Here is a 26,652-nt window from a genome sequence, read left to right as displayed (position 1 = left end):
TTGTGATGTGTATATGAGTGAGACAGAGAGACAGAAAGAGAAAGAAAAATATTTTTATTTTTGTTGTTTACTTCTGTGACATGTGGAAGGACGTTTATTTTGTCCCAGGGAAAACTGTCATTGGTATGGGGAAATGCCTTCTTCAGCCCCTTTTTTCTTTCTTTCTTTAATGTTTTTTAATTTATTTTTGAGAGAGAGAGGGAGTGGGAAGGGGCAGAGAGAGAGGGAGACAGCAAATCTGAAGCAGGCTCCATGCTGTCAGCACAGAGCCCAGTGCGGGCATGAATTCACGATCTATGAAATCATGACATGAGTGGAAGTCAGACATGTAAACAACTGAGCCACCCAGGTGCCCTTTCAGCCCTTTTTTCCTGCCCCACTCCCCCGTAACCTAATTGATCTCCTTCCCTTGGCCCACACATTCACGTCTCTGAAGATCACAGGCTAGAGAACTGGGGACTCAGCAGAAGTAATGACATATTTGTTTGCAAAAGAAATGTAATTTGGGGCATAAATTCAAATATCTGAGAAATGCAATGAACTAATTTGATAGGCTTTTAAAGCAGTTAGACTTGTCCAAAATGTATGAGTCTTTTTTGTCTAAACATTGCCATTCTAAACTCAGTGAAATTATTTTAGTCAATTTAGCCTCATTAAAAAGAAAGAAGGAAATAAAGAATATGTGATTAGAGAACTCCTTCATGAAGTGAACATTAGGAGCTGTATGTTTTAGCCGAGTTTAAATTGATTTCCAGGGGTGCCTGGGTGGCTCAGTTGGTTAAGGATCTGACTTCGGCTCAGGTCGTGATCTCAGGGTTCATGAGTTTGAGCCCCAAGTGGGGCTCTCTACTGGCTGCAAGATCCCACTTCGGATCCTTGGTCTCCCTCTCTCTCTGCCCCCCCCCCCCCCCCCCCCCCCCCCCCCCGCTTGCACTATCTCTCAAAAAAAATATTAAAAAAATTGATTTCCATCCATTTCATTCAACTCCATAGCTTCCTTAAACCTAACACTTTCATTAAACAAAACAAAACAAAACAAAACTCCTAGTGAGACCCTAGGAAAGGGGCTTGAATGAGGAATAAGCTTCAGGAACCTATCCTGCAGTGAGCCTGGCTCTTTCCTGCCCAGTGCAAGCTGTGGAGGGGAGTCTGAGGACCGAGGGGGTGGAGGTCTTCCCCATTCTGGAGGCCATTGAAGGCTTGTTTCTGTGAAATGTGGATCAGAGCCAGTGGGGGACCTGAGGTGAATAGATCACCACCCTGCCACCCCCTGTGGTTGGCTGTCCTGAGCAAGGACAGGACCCAGCATCATCTTGTCAAAAGGTAGAGCTTTGGCACCCCCTGTGGGAGTACTGTAGCCACCTCCGAGGTGACAAGGGCACACTTAGAAGGACAGCATGTGGAAAGAAAATGCCCACATAACAGAGGGAAGCATGCTTGCAAAGCCTGAAAAATCATTTCATACCAAGCAGTTTGGCAAAGTGGATTTTAGGCTAGTAAACTGCCTCTCAGTTGAGCATACGTTCAGAGCTGTGAATATAACCGGCAAAGAAAAAAGACAAAAAGCAAAAGACCCCAACCCTCTTCGATTTCAGCCACTGTATGAGTGAGAGTCTGGTCTCCAGTGCATCTGGCATGGGGCTAGATGGAAGGTGAAATCTTGACACGTGGTCAGTCTCCTCTTAATCAGTCCAATATGTCTATAGCCTCACTCAGTGTCAGTATTCAAGACCGGATGTGACAGTTGATCCCTTAATGAAGTTTACTAATTGCCGCTCATCCTACTGAGTCTGAAGGATTAGCCTGTGTAATCTTGCTCCTGCTGAAGCTGTTGATCCCTGGATCCAATTATCTTGCTGTTTCAGTGGCTCCTTCCGTGGTCTTGGGCAGCCTGGACAACCCTGTCCTGGTTGATTAGGTTTATTCCTCCAGGAGCCACAAGATTGGTCCCAGACAATCCCTCCGGTTCATTTCTGTGACTTACTTCAGCCCATTTGGCGCTTTTCTCTGCGCGAATTCGCAAAAGCCAATGAACCTGAAGGAAATTAAACTAGTCGGTCATCAGCACAGCAGGCTCATCTCTTTGGGTGGATGTCACGAAACTCAGCGGCACATCTATTTTTGAAGGCTCTCAAATTCTGCCCTGTAAACAGCTGGAGGAGCTGTCCACGTCCAGTAATTCTAGAAGGAGTGTTACATGATTCATTCTGCCTCTTAATAAAAATATTGAGTCATGGCTATACTGCCTGTTCAGAGAGCTTTCCAGGTCTTTCCATCCTTCCCTGGCCCCCGTTTCGTGTTGCTGTTAACTTTTGTGGATGATCCGATGAGCTCCAAGGCAGAATGCTGTGTGGAATGTGTAATGATGATGTTCTTGAGGACAAATGAGGAGTGAGTCTCATTCGTTCCAGGTCTCTATGGACAGGCCACCGGCCAAGAATAAGCCATTAAAATGTTTCCACTCTGTGTTTTCCCCTCTGCCATCTGCAGTAGATTTGAGATGTCCTAATAATTTCAAAAGGAAAAAACAATATCCGAGTCTGACTACAGAGTGTGTCTGCACACGCACAGTGTGAACATCGTTGCACCTCGCTGACTTCTCACGTGCCTGTTTCTGGTGATGCCACATTTGTGGCCCTAAGCCAACTGTCCTCTTCTTCCCCTGTGGAAATCCTGGGTGGGGGAAGCCACCGACTCCCTGTATTTCCAGAGTTGGGGAGACAGAGGACCTAGGCGGGAGATCTACTTTATGGGAACACTGAAACTGGGGTCGACTGAGGCTGAAGGCCTGCACCAAAATCACCATACCCAATAATGACAGCTCAGACTTACTGAGTACGTATTTAATGCCAGTCACAGCACCAAGAACTTTAAATGGATGATCTCACTTAATATCCACAACATCCATAATGGTGTTTCCAGTTTACAGATGAGTAAATTGAAGACGGGTAATTGGCCCGAGGTTATACATCTACTAAGTTGTATATGTAATGAGTGGAACACAGATTTGAACCCAGCTGGTCTGCTTTTTGAGCCCACTTAAACCTGGCCGTTCTTATCCCTGGCCGCACATTAGAATTGTCTGGGGGAACTTTCCAAACTCCTGCCGTCCAGGCTTTCACTCAATCAATCAGTATTTAAATTTCCCAAGTGGTCCAGTGTGTATCCTGGCTTGAGTACTGCTCTCTTATCCTTCTTTCCCAAGACTCTGCTGTCTACCCCAAATTGTTCCCATTCAGCACTTGGTCTCTGCCAGTCATGTTTCAGGGCTGACTTATAGGAATGCTCTGTCCCAATGTTTCCTTTCCCCAGGAGGAAGACAGTTGGGATCAAGCTGTTCCTGGCTAACAGGAGTGAGGAGTGAGGGCAGATATTTGAATAATGGAGTACCCATTCCATGCCTGCGTTGCCTCCCCCACCCCAACATCTTCTCTCTCATCCCGAGTTCTGCTTGTCCTCATCCCCATGACCCACATGGGTGTTGGGCATGGCAGCGTCATTATTATTTAAACCCGTGGCTCTGGAAGTATGGTCTGAGGACCCGTGGGGGTACCCAAGACCCTTTCAGGTACTACCTGAAAAGTAGATGTCCAACTACGTGTGTGTGACACCAGATTTTCATCATAACCTTCAACCAAAACAACATATGGCAGCAGACTGAGCGCAGAAGCAAATATGAGAGTTTAGCTGTCTTTCGTTAAGCCAGATGCTAAAATAATTTGTAAAAATATAAAACAACGTCATTCTTCTCACTGATTTTTTTGGTTTGGGAGTTCTTTATTTTTTTAATGTTCTCTTTCTTTCTTTCTTTCTTTCTTTGTAACTTTATTTAGAGATTGAGAGAGAGAAAGAGAGATTGCGCAGGGGAGGGGCAGAGAGAGAGAATCCCAAGCAGACTCCACACCATCAGCATGGAGCCCAATGTGGGGCTTGAACTCATGAACTGTGACATCATGGCCTGAGCTGAAACCAAAAGTCAGGACTTTAACTGACTGAGCCACCCAGGCGCCCCTTTTTAAAAGTTTTTTAAAAAACGTTTATTTGTTTTGAGAGAGACAGAGAGTACGAGCAGGGGAGGGGCAGAGAGAGAGGGAGAGGGAGTCCCAAGCACTAACAGTGTGGAGCTCTACTGGGGGCTCTATCCCATGAACCACGAGATCATGACCTGGGTTGAAGTCAAGAATCAGATGTTCAGCTGACTGAGCCACCCAGGTGTCCCAGTTATGGTGATTTCTCATAAGAATCATGTCAGTTACATGTAATGGGTATAGTATTATTATTTTTAAATGAATAAAAAATTTTTAACCTCTCAGTTTGCATTACTAGTATGGTATCTTGATAGACATAACCTGCATAAACAAAAGCTCTTTGGAATCCTCAATAATTTTTAAGAATGTAAAGGGGTCCAGAGACCATAAAGTTTGAGAACCACTGATCTAAAACCATCCACTGTCGTCTCAGGAAGTCCACTCTCAGATCAGTTTGAAGGGAACTGGCAGGAGATTAGTGGCTTTATATTTGTATTTATCATAGTATAATTATTATTTCGGTCAGAATTTTAGTCTAGGTTTAAGATGGTTTTTGTCTTTTTTTTTTATTAAAAAAATTTTTTTTAAATGTTTACTTCTGAGACAGAGAGAGACAGAGTGTGAGTGGGGGAGGGGCAGAGAGAGAGGGAGACACAGAATCCGAAGCAGGCTCCAGGCTCCAGCTGTCGGCACAGAGCCCGACGTGGGGCTCGAACTCACAGACCGCGAGATCATGACCTGAGCCGAAGTCGGACGCTCAATAGACTGAGACACCCAGGCGCCCCTGTCTTTGTTTTTAAAGAAATACCAAGTGGGCGATCATATCTAAAATGGAGTAAGACTCTGAGATCAGCTCACCTTAGAAGGTATTTAGGAATGGGAAGAGTGATTGCATTCCTAATTAACCCCTGAGAAAAGGAGTAGCCTTTCCCAGCAAGTTACACAGAATCCACAGGTGTGTTGTGGAGAAAGAGCTCAGTAGAGAATATTCCGTGAAGGTGAGGATGTCTACTCTGCCACAGGCCCTTTACACCAGCCCATCCTACTCAGGCCTGCCCTGCTGCCCATAGACACCAGTGCCAGCCCTGATAGGTCCTGCAGACCATGACCAAGTACACACCCCTGCCCCCCCACTCCCTTCCCTGTACTGGTTCTTGGCCTGCTTTGAGCTCTTGGCTCTAACACTCTAGCCTTAGCTCTGCCCTTGGCCCTCTGGCTTCTGTTTGTACTGGAACCCAGGCTCTTCCTAGTGGGCTGTGACAGGCTGCCCCTGGCTCTCAGTCTTGTGTGCTGCCTTTGGCAGGAGGCCCTGTCCCAGCTCCAGCTTTACAGACTTGGACCCTGGCCACTTGGCCAGCAGTCTGGCCAGGCCAGCCCTGGCCACAAGGGATGCTGTGGAGGATTTGAGCAGAGATGACAAGACAGAGTGGCCTGTTTACAGAAGTTCCTCTGTGTAGATTGGCATTTAAAGTGAGTTGTCATCTATGATGGCCACAGGAATTATTTGAGAGAAGATGCCAGGAGTGAGTTGGGATCCACCCAGGGACTCCAGAGCAGCCGGAATCCCAGTGTTCTTTATTTATTGCACTGTAGACAATTTGGCACAATGAAAACTTATTTTGGGGCTTAATTATTATTCTTACGGTGAAATATCATGTTAAAATAACAATAGTTATTACTTGCTGTGATTTGCTAAGTCCCTTCTCTGTGGCAGGTGAGGCGATTCACTCGTTTTACAACTATTTATTGAACACCTACTATGAGCCAGGCATTGTTCAAGAGGCAGTGAACAAAGCAGACCAAAATCACTTGTTTTTTAAAAAAAAATTTTTTTTTTTTAACGTTTATTTATTTTTGGGACAGAGAGAGACAGAGCATGAACGGGGAAGGGGCAGAGAGAGAGGGAGACACAGAATCAGAAGCAGGCTCCAGGCTCTGAGCCATCAGCCCAGAGCCCGACGCGGGGCTTGAACTCACAAACTGCGAGATCGTGACCTGAGCTGAAGTCGGACGCTTAACCGACTGAGCCACCCAGGCGCCCCCAAAACCACTTGTTTTTATGGAGCTTATATTTTAGCCTGGGAGGAGGCAGACAATAAAAGAATCAACAAGTAAATTCATATGTCAGATGGTTGTAGACGCTGCAGATAAAAATCAAACATGGTGAGTAATAAAATGATTGGGAACAATAAAAAAAAAATCAAACATGGTAAACTGGAAAAGAAGCAAAACTGTCTCTCTTCACGGGCAACATGATCTTTCGTGTTGCAAACATGTAGAAAACTGTTTTACACTAAAATTAATGTAAACTATAAAGAGACTTTGCATTAACATGAAAGTAAGCTCGTGCCTTTTAAGCTAGTCATCAGTATGACACGTTCATCATTACATGCCATCAATGCTGATAAGCTGTGTCATAACATTAATGACAAACACAAAATTTCCAAAGCAGCTAGGAATTTGGTAAGGAAGCGTGTGCTGCGAAGAGAAGAGGCATTAAATTTAACGCAAGAATCTGGAAAATCCTAAACTGTCAGAATACCACACTGATGTTGTTGCGAAAGGAGATAAATCTCCTTAGACAGAGCCGTGGGCACGGCACCTTTCATTGTTCCTGACATTGGGCTTTCCTGGAGTAGTCAAGGCCCCTGGGGAGAACAGAAGTACAGTGGTTACGCACGGCCTTTGTCGCAGGATTCTCCCAGCACTCTCCTCAAGCACCCTACCCTACTGTGTGGCTCCCCCAGAGAATCAGCAGAGACTAAGGAGCCAGCAGAGAATAAAAAGAACCAGATGGGGAGGCCATGGTCAGAAGGTTGGATTTTCTTGCAAAAGTAACTGGAGTCATTGGAGGGTTTTCATAATGTTGGGTGGGAGGTAGGGGAAGGGAGAGGCAGGGGCAGCACCGCATGATGCTTATTTTTAAAATAGTATAGTGCCTTGATCAAAGTTTACCAGTTGATTCAGAAAACATATACGGAAATGTGAAAGATCTGTAATCATGAAAGCAGTCCTGAAAGAGGACACCTGTGGAGGACCTTCATTACATATTTCAAGACTTATTATAAAGCTACTCAAGATGATGTTGTATTGGTATAAGGACAGACAAGTAGATTAATGGGACATTACGGAGAATCCTGAAATAAGCCCATACATATATGACGATGGATTTTTTAACAATGTTGCCAGGGCAATTCAAGGGGAAAAGAAAAGCCTTTTCTTTAATGGTGCTGGAACAAGTAGATAAATATGTAGAAGAAAGTTTACCTTGATCCCTATCTCATAGTACACGCAAAAATAATTTGAGACGTATTATACACCTAAACATAAATTCTAAAATTACGAAGTTTGCAAAAGAACAAAGGAGAAATGTCCTTTGGGCCTAGGGTGGGCAGAGGTTTCTTAGAGAGGACCCTCCCCCACCCCAAATGCTAAACATGTCAAAGAAAAAACTGATAAATCGGTCTTTATCAAAATCGAAGACTGTTTTTCATCGAAAGCCATCATTAAGAGAATAAAGGGGCAATCCACAAACTAGGAAAAGATATCTGCAATGGATATATTTGAAAAAATTATGTCCAGATACAAAGGATTTGTACCTATGTTACATAAAGAATTCCTAGCGCTCGATGATAAAAGGACAAAAAACCCAATTTAATTTTTTTAATGTTTATTTATTTTTGAGAGAGAGAGAGAGAGAACACATGAGCAGGGGAGGGGCAGAGAGAGGAGACACAGAATCTGAAGTAGACTCCAGGCTCTGAGCTGTCAACACAGAGCCTGGCGTGGAGCTCGAACTCATGAACCGTGAGATCATGACCTGAGCTGAAATCAGATGCTTAACCAGGGAAACCACCCAGGTGCCCCAACTATGTAAATTTTTAGACAGCAGAGATTGGTCTTATTTATGGTCACATTTCCAGGACCTAGTTCAGGATATGACACATATGAGATGTTCAATAAATATTTGTTTAGTGAATCAGTTCTAGCATTGGGAACTCCTGAGGATAGAATGGTACTGAGAACAGAAGGACATTTTTATGATTTTATTATGGGAACAAAGGAGATATAACCTGATAATTTCAAAATGTTTGCTGTTTTCGGGGCACCTGGGTGGCTTAGTCAGTTAAGTGTCTGACTTTGCCTCAGGTCATGATCTTGAGGTTTGTGAGTTCAAGACACAGCAGGGGAGGGGCAGAGAGAGAAGAAAACAGAGAATCCTAAGCAGGCTCCTCATTGTCAACACAGATCCTGGTCCGGGGCTCGAACTCACAAACTGTGAGTTCATGAGCTGAGCTGAAGTCGGATGCTTAGCCAGCTGAGGCACCCAGGCACTCCCAGATAACCCAATTTAAAAAATGGGCAAAGGACTTGAATAGACACTTTATGGAAGTATACAAATGGCCAATAAGCATGTACAGATACTCTTAGGATCCGTAGTCATCTGAGAAATGCATATTTAAACCATACTGTGATGACATTTCATTCCCTCCAGAAAAGCTAAAAATGGAAAAGCTGCATAGTACCGATGAGGATGTGCCGAAACCAGACGTCTCCTATGTTGTTGATAGCAGTGTGAAATGGTATAACCGTTTTGAAAAACTGTTTGGCAGCTATTTACGATGCTAAACACAAACCTACCCTTTAACCTGGCGATTGCGTTCCTGGGACTTGACAAAAGAAATGGGAACATATGTCTACAAAAAGACTTCTACAAGACTTTTACAGTTTGAATCACCCCAAACTGGAAAGAACACCAATGTTCATCAATAGGAGATTGGACAAACTGTGGCATATTCATAGATGGAAAACTACTGAGTGGTAAGAAAGAACTACTAACACACAAACAGAGATGCCTTATTTGCATGAAAGAAGACAGACACAAAAAAGGTACATCCTGTATGATTCAATTTATGTAAATTAAACAACAGGCAAGGTTAATAGATAATAACACGAGAACAGTGGTTGCCTGTAGGGGTAGGGACTCTGAAAAGGGGTATGAGGGCTCTTTCTGGGGCAGATGGAAACATTCTATAATCTTAATTGGCATGATGGTTATATAGGTAGATAACTGACCAGAACTCATGGGCTCAAGCTCTGGGCATTTCACTATATGTAAATTTTACCTTAATAATAAAAAAATATCATAATGTCTGAAGTTTGGAGCAGAGTAGAAGCAGGGAGGCCAGCTGAGGGGCTTTTTAGGACAGTCCAGGCACAAGATGGTGATGGGAGATGTTAAGAAGTGGCCGGACTTGGGATCTCTTTTCAAGGGAGGGCTGAGGACCAGTTAGCCCAGTAGGCAAGAGTCGCATTGAGAGCAGGCCCCGGATGACTGAATCCCTGAAGCCCATTTATTTTGTTTGTGTATTCTACTCTAGCTCTTTCTCTTTCTAAAACAATTCAAGGCTAATTATAACAAAGGACATGTATTCAACAAGACTGAGAAGACATAACTAAAATAGAAAATTGAAACCAGAAGGTAGAAGCAGCAAATATACCAGTTTGGGCACTGATAATAGAAAACTGATGTCAGGAACCTCTTTCTGTCCGGTACCCTTGTCTGGGCACCTAACTGGGGTTGCAGATGCGTTATAAAGGGGGTGGTGAGGGTCATTTAATATCAGAGAAAAGACAGCTCAAGCAGTGCTGAATCAAGCTGATTTTAGTTGAAGAAGAAAAATATGTCTTTGGAGACTGTCTGGACTTGTAAAACCAAAATGTACATTTTTGTGGAACTTGATTTACAACAGAATATTGCATCACAAAGGTCTGATACATCAAGTGGTCTACAAAGAAATGGGGAATATTTTAGAGGAAACTACCTTCCTTCCATTTGAGACCATCTATTATGCAGAAATGTAAATAGGTTCCACACTGTCAGCGCAGAGCCCAACATGGGGCTTGAACCCACAAACCATGAGATCATGACCTGAGTCAAGATCAAGAGTTGGATGCTTAGCCGACAGAGCCACCTGGGTGCCCCACATGTTGATTATTTATTGATCATTATCAGTACAGACACCATTATGTTGTCAGTCGAATGAGAGGGGGGGCCTTGTCTATATTAGACATTCTTTAATTAAGAATAATAAATGAATCAGAAATGAAAGAATGGAAGAAAAGAAAGAGTTTATGTGTGGAAAAGATGTTTAAAATATATGCCAGTGAGGCAGTCCATCAAATTAAGCCTAGTCTTAGTTCTGGAGCTTTTCCTGACGTCTTAAAATAGACCAATCCAAATGAATGCTTAAATCACCATCACAGGATTAATGGCAAACTGCTATTGGCATTGCCCATCAGATCTAATAACAAAGATTGCTGACTCGTGCAGAGACTGGGGAAGGAAAATAATCATCATAAATAATTCAGAATGCACCAAGATGGCTGAGTTTGGGGTTGATTCTTTAGCAAACGTGATTGAATCGATTTCGAACTCGTGAGCACAAACGACCACTTGCACAGCGCTAATGACAAAGGCATGCATGCTCTTGCATCAACAGTATCAATGGAAGGAATGAACTATGAAGAAAACTGTGAAGAGTCGGAGATTCTGAGGGATTTACTTACTCCTGATGGTTTAGGTTTGGCTAAAATAGAGCAGGCGGGTTAATGTGAGGAAGGGTTTGTTGTAATGATGTAGGGTGGGGTGACTCTCAGAAAGATCACCCGGGTCCTGGGGCTTCTGTAAGCTTAATAGTGAGGGGTGGGCACCAGATGTTCACATGGGGAATGTGAAGATCTTGTCCCTGGCCCTTGCTTTCCCACTTACTAGGTGACCCTGGTTGGACGAGTCTTTTGATCTCCTGAGCCCGGACTTTTCTCTCTGTGATATGAGCTCTGTACTTCCTGTCCTTCTTAGCCTCTTACAGAGAGTTGTGAAGATCCACAGGACAGAGGACACATGGGCCCTTAGAGAAAGTCCGCGAATCCCTGCCACGGTTTTTTTTTTTTTTTTTTTTTTTAATTTCTTATTTGCTGGTAACTAACTCTCCAGTGTGAGCTGAAGCTGGAGCCGTGCAATGGTTCATGCTCGAGCCTGGAGATATTTTAAGACCTAATCAATACAAGATGCATTGGGTTGGAGCCAGTGTGAGAGTCATAAATCTTGACAGTTTTGCTGTTTGATAAAATTAATAATGCTCGAGAGAAACATCGCAGAAAGCTACAAGAGGGGAAAACCTAGTGTATTCTGGGGAAAAAGCGTAAGCCGTTGTGGAAACTGAGAGTCACCCTGGGAAGGTTGGTTACCATCCTGATGCTGGTGGGGCAGTTTTCAGGCACATGTCCACACAGGCGCACACACCACACGTGTATACACACATGTACGCAATAAGCAACAAGCTCCAGCGCTGTTGGTTGGGTCTCAGGAGAGACTGGAGAATTAAGGAAGGCTAGCATTAATTCCAACAATGGATAATTGCAATTTGCACACCCAGGGGCCAACCACCGTCTAAGGAAATGCTGCCTGCTTCTGAATTTTTTTAGAGTTTATTTTTACTTATTTTGAGAGAGAGATAGAGAGCAAGCAAGGGAGGGGCAGAGAGAGAGAGAGGGAGACAGAATCCCAAGCGAGCCCTGGGCTGTCAGCACAGAGCCCCATGCGGGGCTCGAACTCATTACAAACCTCGAGTTCATGATCTGAGCAGAAACCAAGAGTCCGGCGCTTAACCCACTGAGCCACCCAGGTGCCCCGTGAATTTTAAAAATAAAACAGCGACAGGGGTTCTGCCCTGTCTCCTATCTGGCTGGTGAAGTGTGTTCATGGAACTTTGGGATTTGTGGCTGTTGTGTACAGCGAGAGAGAGGAGGGCAGTGAAGGGGGACCGGGACCTCATTGCGGTTTATTTATCAAAGCCCTGAGAAGGTCTAGAAAGGAAAGTGAAGAATATTGCTTTCTCTGTGTCCACAGTGTTCCCAAACCTTCCGGATCCTCTGTCTTCAGATCAAGGTTGTCGCAGGGATCCGAGCCAGGCATCCCCTGTTGGTGGGAATGTCCCTTGGCTCCAAGAGGCCGTGGCGCCCCGCGTTGCTAGGCAGAAGTGTGGGGGGTGTCAGGTTCCTGGGAGCCGCGAGGGACAAACTTGGTCAAGGCAGCACGAGGCCCGAGGGCAGTCTGCCAGGAGCCTGGCCTCCACGCGGGTGCAGTTGACTCTCCTCTGATGTGTCAGAGACCAGACGGCCACATTAAGACATTGCATGAACACATTTATTTCAGTAGGGTCATGGGAAGTATTCTTAATCAAAAATTTGCTTTCATTGTGTTGAATTTTTATTATGAAAGTAACATAACGTTTATTATAAAAAAATACTAAATTCAATTAGCATGTTAATTTACTTAATTTCAAACCGTAAGGAAACCTTGACGTTGGGTCTGTCACGTTTTCAGGCAGAGAACACAAAGGATTTTGTCAGTCGGAGCCTGGCCATAGGAGAAGTCCTTTCCATGGCGGACATGGCCACAGGAGTAAAGGTGAGAGGCTCTGGGCACCCCACCCTTGGTGAGCTGGTAACCTAGTTTTGAACAGCAAGGGGTACAAAGTGGAACCCTACAGGTATCAGTCTATTCACTGGAATAGACGCAACATGGTACGCCTTACGACCCCTCGCCCTGATTCCTCTCTACCCATTATATTCAACCTTGTATTTGTTTTTTCTTTCGTGTTTGTTTGTTTGTTTAGTTTTACTGCACCGTGTCAATCATTTTCACCCGTTATAAAGCTAAATTTTCATAATCATTCGTGATTCTTCACTTAAATATTATCACTAAGATCGATCCGTATTATAGCATGCCACTGCATTCGTATTTGTTTTTTTTTTTTTTTAATCTTTTTATTTTGAAATACTAATGCTCACAGGAAGTTACAAAAATAGAAGAGAGTTAAATGAACTCTTCACCCAGCTTCCCTCGGTGGTGACATCTTCTTTAGCTTTTAGCACAATGTAAAACCAGGAAATCAACCCTGCTATAGTACTCTACTAGTACAGTATTAGACTACAGACCTTATTCAGATTTCACTAGCTTTTATGTACCCCGTGTGTGTGTGTGTGTGTGTGTGTGTGTGTGTAGTTCTATGCAGTTTGGTCCCATATGTGGATTCATGCAACCACCACCGCCCCAATCAAGATCTAGAACTGTTTCATGACCACAAAGAAACGTCTAGTGCTACCCGTTTGTGGTTGCACCCAGTCTCCACCCCCTCCCTGTCCTTTGGCTACTACTAATCTATTCTCTGTCTCTCTAGTTTGGCCATTTTGAGAATGATATACAGATGGAAGTTCATCCATTTTTCCTATTCCTTTGCGTGAATATACTACAACACTTGGAATTCTTAGGCTTCTCCATTTTTGCTGGTCAAATGGGCAATAAAATGGCATTGCACTGTGGGCTTGCTTTGCACGTCCCCAGGTCACCAAAGGTGAACAGAATAATGCATGAAGTGTGAGGGTTGTGGCTCCTCATGGTACCCCGAAGTCCCCAGCGGAGGGTCATCTGTGTGGCATATGTATATGCTCTCCTTTCCCTCCCTGGACACCACTGCACCTCAAAATACGTCCCTGCATCCAAAAATTCCGTCCTGATGTCCCCAAAGGGGAGAAATACCTAGAACACAAAGAGAGAATGAACAGAGAGGAAGCCAAGTCAATCGTTGGTGAGTCCAAAATGGCAGTTATTTTTGTTTTGCAGTGTAGACATTTAAAAAATGGGTAGGAACTGTGTTATTTGTATTTTTTGTTTTTTAGATTTTTATGTTTTAAAGTAATCGCTACACCCCACATGGGACTTGAACTCACAACTCCAAGATCAAGAGTCGCGTGTTCTTTGAGCCAGCCCGATGCCCCTAAAAATGGGTAGGAATTAAAAACAAAGAAATTTGTGAGTGCCATCTGTGGTGAAGGCATCCACCATTAGGCCCTTTGGGGGAGAATGGCTTCCCTGTGATTTCAGCCAGGCAGGGTCTCTTCCCTCCTGGATGGGTTGGCTGTTTCTTCCAGATGGAAGAAATCCAGCTGAGATACAACGGATGGATTTCCCTCTCAGAAATACTAGGGGACCCTGGTCTAGACTCAAGATCCTTACTTTGTGTTTTTACCGTATTTCTCCCTACCGGCCTTCTTTTCAGCAAGCCTGTGGTGAGGGGTGACCATGCAGAAATCACCATCGATTCCAGCATTCTAGGTGGGGAGCCCTCTCCTTGGCAGCTTTAGGGTCTTGCACGGATCCTAGTGCATAGAATTGCACAGGGGATGTTTGAATAACTAAGGGAGAGGCAGCCTGCGGTTTAAGAAACATTTCAACCACTTGCAATGTGTGGACGTTTTTTGGATTTTGGTTCAAACAAACTAAAAAAAAAAAAAAAACCCAAAAAACAAAACTATGTGTCAGTGGGGGAAATTTGAACTTTGGATATTTGGTGATATTAAAGAATTATTATTAATATATTTTTAGGTGGGGTAATGGTTTTAGGGTTACATTTTCAGAAGGAGTCCCTTTTACAGGTGTATGGGATATATTTAGGGATGGAATGACAGGATGTAAAGTTCAGGATTACCTGGGGTGTAGCATGGGAAAGTGGATCGGGGAAAAGACACAGCAAAAGGGACCACAAGCTGGTCATTGTTGAGTTCATTATACTCTTGTATTTTGGTTAAAATTTTCCAAAACAAAAGGCTTTTAAAAAAGTTTTACTCCTGGGGTGCCTGGGTGGCTCAATTGGTTAAGCGTCCGGCTCTTGATTTCGGCTCAGGTCATGATCTCATGGTTTGTGGGTTTGAGCCCCGCATCAGGCTCTGTGCTGACAGTGCGGAGCCTGCCTGGGGTTCTGCCACCCTCTTTTTCTGCCCCTCCCTGCCCGTACTCTCTTTTCTCTCGCAAATAAATAGAATGAACACACGCAAAAGTTTGGTTCCTGAGTATCCTAGATGAAAATTTGAATAGATTTAAAGAAACAGGTCTTTAGAAATGCTTCTCTTATCATGCCACTCCTCTGCTTAAAACTCCTTCCCCTTAGGCTTTAGAGAAGCCCTCCTATTTTTAATATGGCCCACGGGCCCTTATGTGGTTTGACCCTACTCACTTCTCCAGACACCTGCTGTATCACTTTGTCCTCCTCCCTAGGAGACCTGACATTCTTTTGTTCCTGTCACCCACCTTTGGACCACTCTTGCTACCACCTAGAATAGATTTTTTTCCCCTCCTTCACCTGCCTGACACCTGCTCCTTCTTCAAGCCCCAGCCCACGTGTCCTCCACGCAGGGAAGCTCCCTTCAAGCCTGCAGTTTAATTCCCTCTACTTGTGGTCATCTGTCTTCATACCTTTGTACCTTACAGTTTTCTATCACAGCATGTGCCCGCTTTGAACTTACCCATTTATCTGTGTGTCTAATTGCTGTAGGTCTCTTAGCACCACTAGAAGGCAAACTTCTTGAAGAAGCTCATCCCCTGCGTTCTTGTTATATATTATCAGGACATGAGAATGAAACGATTACAGAATACATAGCATCAAAACGGTTACCGGAAGGGTTACACATAGAATTATCACATGACTCAGGAAATCCATTCCTAGGTATACACCCGAAAGAATCGAAAGTAGGGACTCCAACTTGTATGCCGGAGTTCATCACAACATTATTCACAGCAGCTAAAAGGGTGGAAACAAACCAAGTGTCTGTCATCACATGAATGGATAGACAAAATATGGCCCATGCACATGACAGCATATTATTCGGCCATAAAAAGGGATGAACTTCTGGTCCATGTTACAACCTGGATGAACTTGGAAAACATGACGCTGCGTGGAGCCAGACACAACTGGACAAATATTGGATGGTTCCACTCACATGAAGATTCTTTTTTTTTTTAATTTTTTCTTAATGTTTATTTATTTTTGAGACAGAGAGAGACAGAGCATGAACGGGGGAGGTCAGAGAGAGAGGGAGACACAGAATCTGAAACAGGCTCCAGGCTCTGAGCAGTCAGCACAGAGCCTGACGCGGGGCTTGAACTCACGGCCCACGAGATCGTGACCTGAGCCGAAGTCAGATGCTTAACCGACTGAGCCACCCAGGCGCCCCTCACATGAAGATTCTTGAATAGGCAAATTCACAGAGACAGAAAGTAGATCATGGGTTACCAGAGGCCGAAGGAACAGGAAAATGGGGAGTTCATTGGCACAGAGTTTTTGTTTGGGGTGATGAACAGTTATGGAGGTAGATAGTGGCAATGGTTGCACAACAGTGTGAATCTAATTAATACCGCTGAACTGTATACTTAAAAATGGTTAAAATGCAAACTTTATCTTAAATGCATTGTATCACAATAAAAACGAAACATTAAAAATTTAACAAAAGTTACCATTAACCCTGTTTGCCTTCCCACACATCAGTCATTGCAGTGGACTTGTTTTTCTTGTGCTTGGATCTCCCAGACAGCTAGAGGAACATGTAGACTGTGCCCCTGAGCCTAGCACAAAAGGGCCAAGGCTGTCTTTCCTGTGGGCAGTGGAGGGAGATGTGATGTGCTGGGAATACAATTCCTGTGAGCCCTGGGCTGGTCAGGGCATCCCCAGATCTCTCGGCCAGCCCAAGGGCAGCTGCTGGCCTCTGCCTGCTTTCCTTTTACACCTTCCCATGAGCTGGCTGTCAACTTGATGTCAAGGACGTGTCAGTGTCAGTTCATCTAAGTCATCTGTGCCCACAGGCCTGGGCCCCTTTTCTCTCTCCCTCCATGTCTGTGCTATCTAAAGGCTGTGGGTGTCCCTGAGCGCTTTGGACAAACATAGTTGGACTAACACAGCCAAGTGTTGGCAGGGTCAAGGCTGGTTCTGAGAGCGACTCACAGCGAGGGGGGTGGGAAAGTGAGAGGCGCCAGGGGAAGACTTCCTTTACTCAGGGCTTTGAATCCCTGCTTTAGCTTGGGAGCCAGCCCAAGGTCTTGTACCAGACACATTGATGCAATCTGGAAGGATTCTAGGGCCCAAAGAAATGTGACATGCTGCCTTTTCTTCTTCCCCACGACTGTTCCCCTTCTTCCTTATTTGAACCAGCCCACTATCTGTCTTAGTTTGCTTGGGCTGCCTTCATAAAATATATAGATTGTGTGGCTTAAACCACGGAAATTTATTTTCTCACAGTTCTGGAGGCTGGCAAGATCAAGGTCCAGCTGATTCAATTCCTGGTGAGGACTCTCTCCCTATAGATGGCTGCCTTCTTGCTGTCTTCACAATGGAACTGGGCAGAGAGATCGAGAGAGGGAGAGAGAGAGAGAGAGAGAGAGAAAGAGAAAGAACACTCTCTGGTATCTCTTATAAAGGCATTAATCCCATCATGAAGGCCCCACTGTCAACTTAATTGGTTCCCAAAGACCCCATATCCTTCTACCATCACATTGAGGATTAAGGCTTCAGCACATGAATTCTGGGGAGAACCTAATGCAGTCCGCATAGCATTATCCTTTCTGGGGTCACCATTGTCTGAAAAAACACCTGCAGTGCCTTATTTGCTCTTGGAACGAAAAGACTCTAAATGCACTCGAAGGTTCTTTAGGAGAACCACTGTTGGAGTACTGTGTAGGAAGGGCCTGGCCTAATCACAGCTGCGGCACTGGCAGACTTCCTGGCCTGCATGACAAACCTGCCTGGTCCGTCGTGGCACGGAGACAGTCAGAATGACGTGGGTTTACCTTCTGTCTCTGGGACCTCTCCATCACAGTTCACGGATGCTCCTTCTACATCTAAGTTCATGATGGGTGACCTTGGTTTTCTCTCCTGTGAAGATGGTCCTGCTAATGCCCATTCATAGGCTGTGTTCAGATTCAAATTGATGATGCCTATGAGGAGCTCCATGCCATGGCTGGCATGTAGCAGGAGTTCGATAAGTGGTGGTGACTGTACCCCCCCCCCCAAAAAAAAAAAAAGACGTGGTCCAGAGCCCTTCCCGGCAGTCTTCTAGGTAGTGGCTCCGTTGGTGGATTGAGGTGAAGTCGATCTGCGTTCCAGCTCCAGCCCACCAGCTTTCCCTGCCATGGTGGGATTATACTTCTTGCTAGTCATCGTTTGGAAGTTAAGAAGCCCCCTTCTGGAACCCTGTCGGCCTGTCCTGACCGCAGTTCCCAGCCCCCAGGAAGCTCTGGTTGTGGCCTCCAGAGGCTACTGCCAGCCGTCACTGGACAAGTTGTGGTCATGACCTCATGCCCCTGATGTAGCTGTCCTTTTCCTCCTCCAGATAAGTGAGAAAGGAGAAGAGGGAGCTTTCCCAGACAACACAAGGTGCGCGCAGATTTAGAGTTTTTGTTAGGTGTCCTCCCCTTTTTCTCATTTCCTTAGCACTGCTGTCTTCGGTCTTCTCAGAACAAATGGAATTCTTTGGGTCCTGTCCACCGAGGTGGACTGGAGGCCAGGGTGCCCGCAGCGCACGATGATAGCAGTGGACACTGCTCTCTGAAAGGACACTTTGCCCTGTGCCCTCATGATGGCTTAGTGCCCTTCTTCATTCAATCTCTGTGTCCTTGTCTTAGCGAATCCATTCCCTTCTCTCTGGCTGCTCCTGCAAGCATCCCCCACCCCTGCAATGGGCCTCCATCCGTCTGGAGACTCGGGACAAAAACCCAGGTGTCACCTGGAGCCCTCTCTTGCCTTCTTCTCCCAAATCCAGCCCATCACCTCTGTCTCCAGAATCTACCTTGATTGCCTCTGCTTCTCACCCCCTTCACCACCGTAGTCTGACCACTGCTCTCGGACTCACCTCAGTGGCCGCAGCGTGGGCACCTCCTTGCCGGCTGGGCTGGGATCCATGCCACTCACGAGAGGCACCTGCTGAAAGCTTATGTTAGGCCAGGGAGTCATCTGCATAGAATGCTCAGGTGCTCCCCCTGCGTCGGCCCCATTTGGTCAGATTATCTGCGTTTCAGAGAATGTGGCTTTGGGAACACACTGCCCAGCCCATGAGGGAAAATCCCCCCATTTTAAGTGACTGTGTGGATTGGGGTCATGCAGACACCGCCTCTGTTAACTGCTGCGGTTTCTGCAAACCTACAGGTTTCACTCACCAGCCCAGTACTCCTACTAATGGCATTTAATGAATGGAGGTTTTCAACATGTGGATGAAATATTTGCCCCACCCCCGTTTTCTAAAGAGGAGGAAAGGATTTAAAATCTAGAAAAGGACTATATTTGTAAAGAATGCATTAGCCACCCGCCAGAGAGATTTAGGGGTAGAGAATTCAATCTGTTTTAGTTTTAGAAAAACATTTTTCTTTAACTTGATTTCCAAGATGGCTTATGGGGGAAACATTACTATTTGGGTTGATTGCATCTTTCCAGGCTGGAATTAGCAGTGTATCACAATGGTTCTGTGGAGGGAGTGCTGAGTCATCAGAGTGTTGAGCGTTTCTGAGGATACTTTATGCTTCTCCAAATGAAAGCACTCCATATGTCAGATGCTATTAATGCCATTTGTCTTTCATGATGTCAGAGCGTTTCACCTGGTCAGGCCGTTAAAGCTGAAGTGCCCTTTAAGACAGCGAGTGCCAGGCTGACCATGCACGTGGAGGACAGGGACTAGTTCTCGCCCGAGGCTGGTGCCAGTTCCCGGACAGGAGCATCTCAAGATTCTGTTCCCACCATTTCCCTTCCTGCAAGGTCTTCCCTGGGGTTACTTTGTCTGCTAAGGCTCATTCAATTATAGCGACCCCAGGAAGAAAAGGTACCTAGGGGCTGCTGTATTTGAAGAGTCCAGAGTGCATCAGGGTTCAGGGGTGGACGTGTGGCACCTGGTCTCTCTCATGTCTCTGCTTTTCTCCTTCTCCCCACCTTGACCTCATGTGTTGGTTTCATATACCAGTTCTTGCGAAGGCAAGAGCGGCCAGCGGCACTGGGCCTCCGTTCTTCCAGGTCCATTGCATTGAAAAAGAGAGAGCTGCTTTTCTCTACTAGCCCACCCATGTGTCCCAGAGCCCACTCTGGTTGGATCCATCCAGATCATGGGTCTATGCTGAAGCCATCCCGTAGGGCCATGATATTATGCAGATTGGCCAGTCCTGGGTCCCAGGCTTATTCTAGAGCTGGGGGTGGAGGTCAACATCAGCCACAAACCACTTGGACTGATTGTGGGGGAGGAGGGCTCCCCAGAGGAAAGCCGGGGCTGTGTGGTTGGGACAGGAGAAGGCGTGCTAACCTGCAAACACAGCCATTGTCTGAGCTCTTCTGTCTTTGTCATCAGTCCCCTGCTCCCTTCAAATGGCCTCACTCCAGTCACCCTTCCTTCTCATCTTCCTCCTCATCTTTCCCCTCCTTCACTTCCTCCTTGCCAGCAACGCTTTCCCAGGGTTTATAAATGACCAAAGTACTTGGCAGTTGACCGTCACTGAATTCTCACAGCAACCTTAGGAAGTGCTATTAGGCATGAGGCAGCTTGGGTGGGGACCCCAGCCCTGCTCGCCATCGCAGGGTGCAGCCTTGGGCTGGCCAGTCCCCTCTCTGGAAGCTCAGTGTCCTTATCTGTCACGTGGGGGTGATAATGTGTTTTTCCCAGGGTGGTTGTGGGAATCAGCGAGCTTGTGTGTGTGAAGCTCAGTGATCGGAAGGCTGAGGGCTCAGTAAGAGTGGGGGCGCTCATCGCTCACTGCTTTCGTCAGAAGTGGGAATAAGGATTGCTATTCGTCCAAGGTCCCACAGCCAGTGGGTAGCAGAGCTGGGCTTCGAGCCCAAGCTGTCTCATCTCATCCCAGGCTGAGTTCCTGCTCGTTTTGCAGCATTGCATCTTCCATCAGCTTTCCTGTTGCTCATGGCCGGGCTCACCTCTGCAGGCTGGGCCAGTGCCTGGGGTCAGTGCACAAATACTTTGCTGCACATCTTCTACGTACCAGGCACTAAGCTAGCCCTTGAGCAGACAAGGCAGACTGAACATTCAGAAGGGTCATTTGAAAGACAGACAAAACTGGTGGTGTCATAATTCCAGATTTCAAGTTATATCACAAAGCGGTAGTAATTAAATTTTTTTTTTTTTGGTAACGTTTTATTTATTTTTGAGACAGAGAGAGACAGAGCATGAACAGGGGAGGGTCAGCGAGAGGGAGACACAGAATCTGAAACAGGCTCCAGGCTCTGAGCTGTCAGCACAGAGCGCGACGCGGGGCTCGAACTCACGGACCGCGAGATCATGACCTGAGCCGAAGTCGGCTGCTTAACCGACTGAGCCACCCAGGCGCCCCCAAAGCGGTAGTAATTAAAACAGTATGGTACTGGCACAAAGATAGAGATGTAGGTCAATGGACTTGAACAGAAAACCCAAAAATTAAACCCACAATTATACAGTCAGTTAATCTTTGACAAAGGAGGAATGAATATACAATGGGAAAAAGTCTCTTCAACAAATGGTGGTCGGGAAACTGGACAGCAACGTGGAAAAGAATCAAACTGGACCACCTGATTTCACCATACACAGAAATAAACTCAAAATGGATTAGAGACCTAAATGTGAGAACTGAAACCATAAAAACCCTAGAAGAGAGCACAGGCAGTAATCTCTCTGACATTTGCTGTGACAACGTTTTTCTAGCTATGTCTCCTGAGGAAAAGGAAATAAAAGCAAAAATGAACTATTGGGAAAACATCAGAACAGAATGTTTCTGCACAGTTAACAAAGGAACAATCAACAAAACTAAAGTCAACCTACTGAATGGGAAAAGATATTTGCAAATGACATATTCAATAAAGGATTAGTGTCCAAAATATATAAAGAGCTGATACAACTCAATACCCAAAAAACAAATAATCAAATTAAAAAATGGGCAGAAGACATGAACAGGCATTTCTAAAGAAGACATACAGATGGCCAACAGACACATGAAAAGGGGCTCAACATCACTCATCACCAGGGAAATGGAAATCAAAAGTGTAATGAGATATCACCTCACACCTGTCAGAATGGGTAAAATCAAAACCACAAGAAACAAGTGTTAGTGAGGATGTGGAGAAAAAGGAACCTTCTTGCACTGTTGGTGTGAATGCAAAGTGGTGCAGCCACTGTGGAAAACAGTCTGGAAGTTCCCCAAAAGGTTAAAAATAGAACTACCCTGGGGCACCTGGGTGGCTCAGTCGGTTGAGCGGCCGACTTAGGCTCAGGTCATTATCTCACGGTTCATGAGTTCGAGCCCCTCGTCGGGCTCTGTGCTGACAGCTCAGAGCCTGGAGCCTGCTTTGGATTCTGTGTGTGTGTCTCTCTCTGCCCCTCCCTGGCACATGCTCTATCTCTCTCTCTCTCTCTCTCAAAAATAAATAAACTTAAAAAAATAATTAAAAATAAAACTACCCTACTATCCAGGAATTGTACTACCAGGCATTTACCCAAAGAATACCGAAAGAGTAATTCAAAGGGATACGTACTCCCTTATATTTATTGCAGCATTATTCACGATAGCCAAACCATGGAAGCAGCTCAAGTGCCCACCAAAGATGAAGGGATAAGGAAGATGTGGTATATATACATAATGGAATATTATTCAGCAATAAAAAAGGATGAAATCTTGCATTTGCAACCCCATGGATAGAGCTAGAGAGTGTAACGCTAAGCAAAATAAGTCAGAGAAAGACAAATACCATATGATATCACTTATATGTGGAATTTAAGAAATAAATGAGCAAAGGGAAAGAAAAAGAGAGAGAGGGAGAGGGAGAGGGAGAGAGAGAGAGAGAGAGAGAGAGAGAGAGGACAAACCAAGAAACAGACTCCTAACTATAGAGAACAAACTGATAGTTACCAGAGGGGAGAAGGGTGGGGAGTTAAGGGAAATAGGGAATGGGGATTAGAAAGTGTACTCACCATGATGAAATGAAAGAAAGGAAAGTGAAAGAAGACAAAAAGAGTCATTTGATGGGCTGAACTGGGCAGCCCTGAGGATGGAGAACTGACACTTTGTGGTGCTGGGTCCTCCTCTCCAAGTGACAGAACCATGGGCTATGTCTGCGGACAGGGACTGGAGCTTCCCAGGCAATGAAAGGAAGGGCACGGATGCCTTGCTTCTGGTGGGGCTTACGTAAGGCTTGATGAGCTGAACAGACGCTCCCTGAGTGGCCCTTGACCAGGGGTTTCATTGTCATTAAGTTGTTGACTGTTGCTAACGATGGCCGATGTTGTGCTTGTTTTCAGCGTGGAATAATTCACTGGCTATTTGGTGGCGCAGTCAGGAATCTTGGAAGCCCGGGACATGTGACTAAGTGGCTTCAGCCACTCCAGGTATGGCACGTATCTTAATAGATGTCTTCCGTGGAGAGCCTTAAAAGTTCACAGTAGCTAGATGTGTGCGTGTGCATGTTTGCAGAACAAGAAAAGAAATCAGAGAATGGGTGGTGGCAAGAATCTTGTTCAGAATGAGAATTTCAAGACTAGCTTCTAAAAATTGTATTGTTATCACATTAGCTGCCGCTGGGCTGAATTCTTACAATTCTCTCCAATTCACCTCTTCCCCTCTCACTCACACTCTTGATCATCAGAGAAGTCTCTGTTAGAGCAACCTCCTGACTAGCTAATGCCCTTATACTGTCTGGTAAACTCCAGGGGCAGAAATACACTGGGATGTTCGCAGTGACCGAGAGGGGCCACGGGAGCGACGTGAGAGGGATCCAGATCCAAGCCACCTTTGGCCTCTCTGCGCAGGTGAGGATTCTGCCCATCATTCTGCAGTTCAGGGTGGCAGGAGACCTGTTCAGAACAGGACTCTCCTTCTTCCTGAGGCCAGCCTCTTATCCTCTGTGTGTGCCGTCTGGCGTGAGGTGCTCAGATTCGAACAAATGGGTAAGTGCTTCAGTGGAGGTGGGCATACGCTCAGCTTTCACGTGTCCAATGTCGGCCAACACAGTCACAGCGCCCACTATGTGTGGGCGCCGCTCCACTTTCTCCACATGCACTCATGAATTGGATGCCTTGTGACAACTCTGTGAGAACAGTACTGGAGCCATTTTGTCATCCTTCCCGAAAGCAGCAGGTAAATGACTGGACGAGATGCTTTTGTCTGCACTCCCCTTTGCCCGGGGTGGCAGGAGGGTGCTGTGTGGGCTGGGGCATCCTTACCGGGAGCCACGCCCTCATTGCTGGCATTAGGCCGTGTTTTTAACCGTGACCTGGGTGAGAATTCACATGGCAACCAAAACAGAATGTCACAAAACGGTCTTAACTTTTACTATGTTTGCTGTACGTGATGAACTTTATTAGTTTTCCTTCCATTCTCATTTATAAAAAACAGTTCATCAAGACTCTCTAGGGGCGCCTGGGTAGCCTGCTCCCCCTGAACAAAGAAAGTAACTATTGGGGTGCCTGGGTGGTTCAGTCGTTTAAGCGTCGGTCATGATCTCATCTCAGCTCAGGTCATGATCTCATCTCACAGTTCGTGAGTTCGAGCCCCGCATCAGGCCCTGTTCTGACAGCTCGGAGCCTGGAGCCTGCTTTTGATTCTGTGTCTCCCTCTCTCTCTGCCCCTCTCCCACTCATGCTTTGTCTCTTTCTCTCAAAAATAAGTAAACATTAAAAAAAAAAAGAAAGTATTTATTTATTTATTTCACTCCCCTTCATAGTTTCTTATTTGATTTTGGGCTTTCCTAAGAACTACAAAGGAATACATAAATTTTGGAGTTCTTTCTAGAAATGAGTTTGGGTAAATATATGTGTGCAAGTATGGTACATGAGCGTAGGTATGGCTACTCAGTCTGTTCTTCATTTTTTCTGAGTTTGTCTTTCAGAATCTGAATATTGGTTAGCAGGTTTTCCTGGCCCACAAATGCTAATTAGAGGTGATCAGAGTTTACATTTTTTTAAAATGTTTATTTATTTTTGAGAGAAAGAGCGAGAGACAGAGCTCGAGAGGGGAAGGGCCAGAGAGAGAGGGAGACACAGAATCCGAAGCAGGCTCCAGGCTCTGGCTGTCAGCACAGAGCCCGACGTGGGGCTCGAACTCCCGAACCGCGAGATCATGACCCGAGCCGAAGTCGGACGCGTAACCGACTGAGCCACCCAGGCGCCCCATAGAGGTGATCAGAGTTTAGAATGACAGATTCAAATGATGGTTGTTTGGGACTATGTTCATCCTGTCCTGCCCAGGTGACAGTTCTCTATAATAGTCATTGATGTCCAAGGTCATAGCAAGAATAAGGACTGACAGTTATTGAATGCTTGCTATGCGCCTGGCTCAGTGTCGACCCCCTTCTGTTTAGTTTACTGTGTTCCCTCGCAATAACCATCCGGTAAACGTGATGGTAAGCCGCTTCTGGTAATGTAGCACATGTGTGCTAGGCATCAGGCTAAGCAGTCTACATGTAACATTGTGTTAACTATCCTATAGTTTTATAGGAAGGTATTATTGTCCCTATTTTCTAGGCAGAGAAACTGAGGCTCACAGAGGGTAGGAAAAACGGGCTCTGAGTACGTGGTTAATGAGGGAGTCTGGTTCAAGTGGGTGGGACTGCCCTTAACAGTTGAGCTCCTCTGCCAGTGACGGGATGCTGACCGAACATCTTTTGGGTTTTAGGTCGGTCAGTTTTTTCTCTCCCTAAACCATGGTACTGAGGTCACCTTGCTCTTGTTAAAGGGCGGGCGGGCGGGCGGTGGAACTGCATCCAGAGTTCTTATTTATTTGTTTCTTTTTACAATTATTATTTTTTTTTTCCCCGCCAAAATCACTTCCCCGTGTGGGTCCCCTTTTCCCCAAGCAGCATAAACGATTTAGCTACCTGGTGTGCTTCGGTAGCTGCCGCTTCCTGCAGGGGAGCCGCAAAGTTGAAATCATAATGATGAGGACACTCTGGAGAGCGCTGTGCCTCCGGTAGGAGTGAGAGAGAGAATGAGCCCATCATAAACTCAAGCCACTGAGAACTGACAGAGCGAGGGGACGGGTTTCTCCCTCATCGCTTTCTGTGTTTCCCCCCTCGTTTCCCCTTTAAAATGCTAGAGCGTATCGAATGAGCCCTCTCTCCCTCAAGGACTGTTCCAATCTCTTACATTTTCTTGGTTGTTCTTCTCTGTGGGTTGGCTGTTTTATTTTTATTTTTTTGGACAGTGGCTAGGTTAGTGGTACGGATAATTAAGAAGCCAGAGAGAGGTTTATTTTTACATTTTGTGCTAAATAGCAAAAATGAATGAGGCTAAGAGCTCTCTGGCCAAAGACTTTTTTGTTTTGTTTTGTTTTGTTTTAGTGCTTACAGTACTGACCAATTGGTTGGCCTTCAACAACTAATTATGGTAGGAACCAACACACATGGTGTGCATTATTTAGATCCTGCTTTAATGCCAGCATTTTGGCTTATGCGAACTTTCCAAATCAAGTGTCTTTGCCAGAAGTGACAAACCTCCTTTCCCAGAGTATATCAGATGTGTACGGGGATGGATGGCCTCCTGCCTCTTCCCCAGCTCACCAGATCTTTCCTGCCAGGACAGGGTCATTCTACTACTTCTCTTCCTACCCTCCAGGGGTAAGCACCTCTTCACCACATGGGGTTTTGTGGGGTTTTTTTTTTGATGTTTTGTGTGTGTGCGTGTGCGTGTGCGTGTGTGTGTGTGTGTGTGTGTGGTGTTTTTGTTGTTGTTGTTACTGCATCCAGCCTCAAATAATTCCTTTCTTTGAGAAGTCCTGGCTGAC

General features: G+C 45.5%; 1 protein-coding gene across 4 annotated transcripts in view; it reads left to right on the top strand.

Annotated features, from left to right (window-relative positions):
* Positions 1 to 26,652, top strand: part of ACOXL (acyl-CoA oxidase like) — an 83,541-nt gene that overhangs the window by 44,493 nt on the left and 12,396 nt on the right. For all 4 annotated transcript variants that reach the window (XM_049652174.1, XM_049652173.1, XM_049652172.1 and 1 more), the window contains 3 exons: positions 12,418 to 12,501; positions 23,175 to 23,261; positions 23,583 to 23,681. In XM_049652174.1, coding sequence (XP_049508131.1) covers positions 12,418 to 12,501; positions 23,175 to 23,261; positions 23,583 to 23,681 — 270 coding nt within the window. The remainder of the gene's footprint in view (positions 1 to 12,417; positions 12,502 to 23,174; positions 23,262 to 23,582; positions 23,682 to 26,652) is intronic.

The sequence above is a fragment of the Panthera uncia genome (genome assembly GCF_023721935.1).
Source record: "Panthera uncia isolate 11264 chromosome A3 unlocalized genomic scaffold, Puncia_PCG_1.0 HiC_scaffold_12, whole genome shotgun sequence".
Classification (NCBI taxonomy): Eukaryota; Metazoa; Chordata; class Mammalia; order Carnivora; family Felidae; genus Panthera; species Panthera uncia.
The sequence above is the reverse complement of the archived record's forward strand: the minus strand, read 5'-3'. Positions and strand labels throughout refer to the sequence as shown.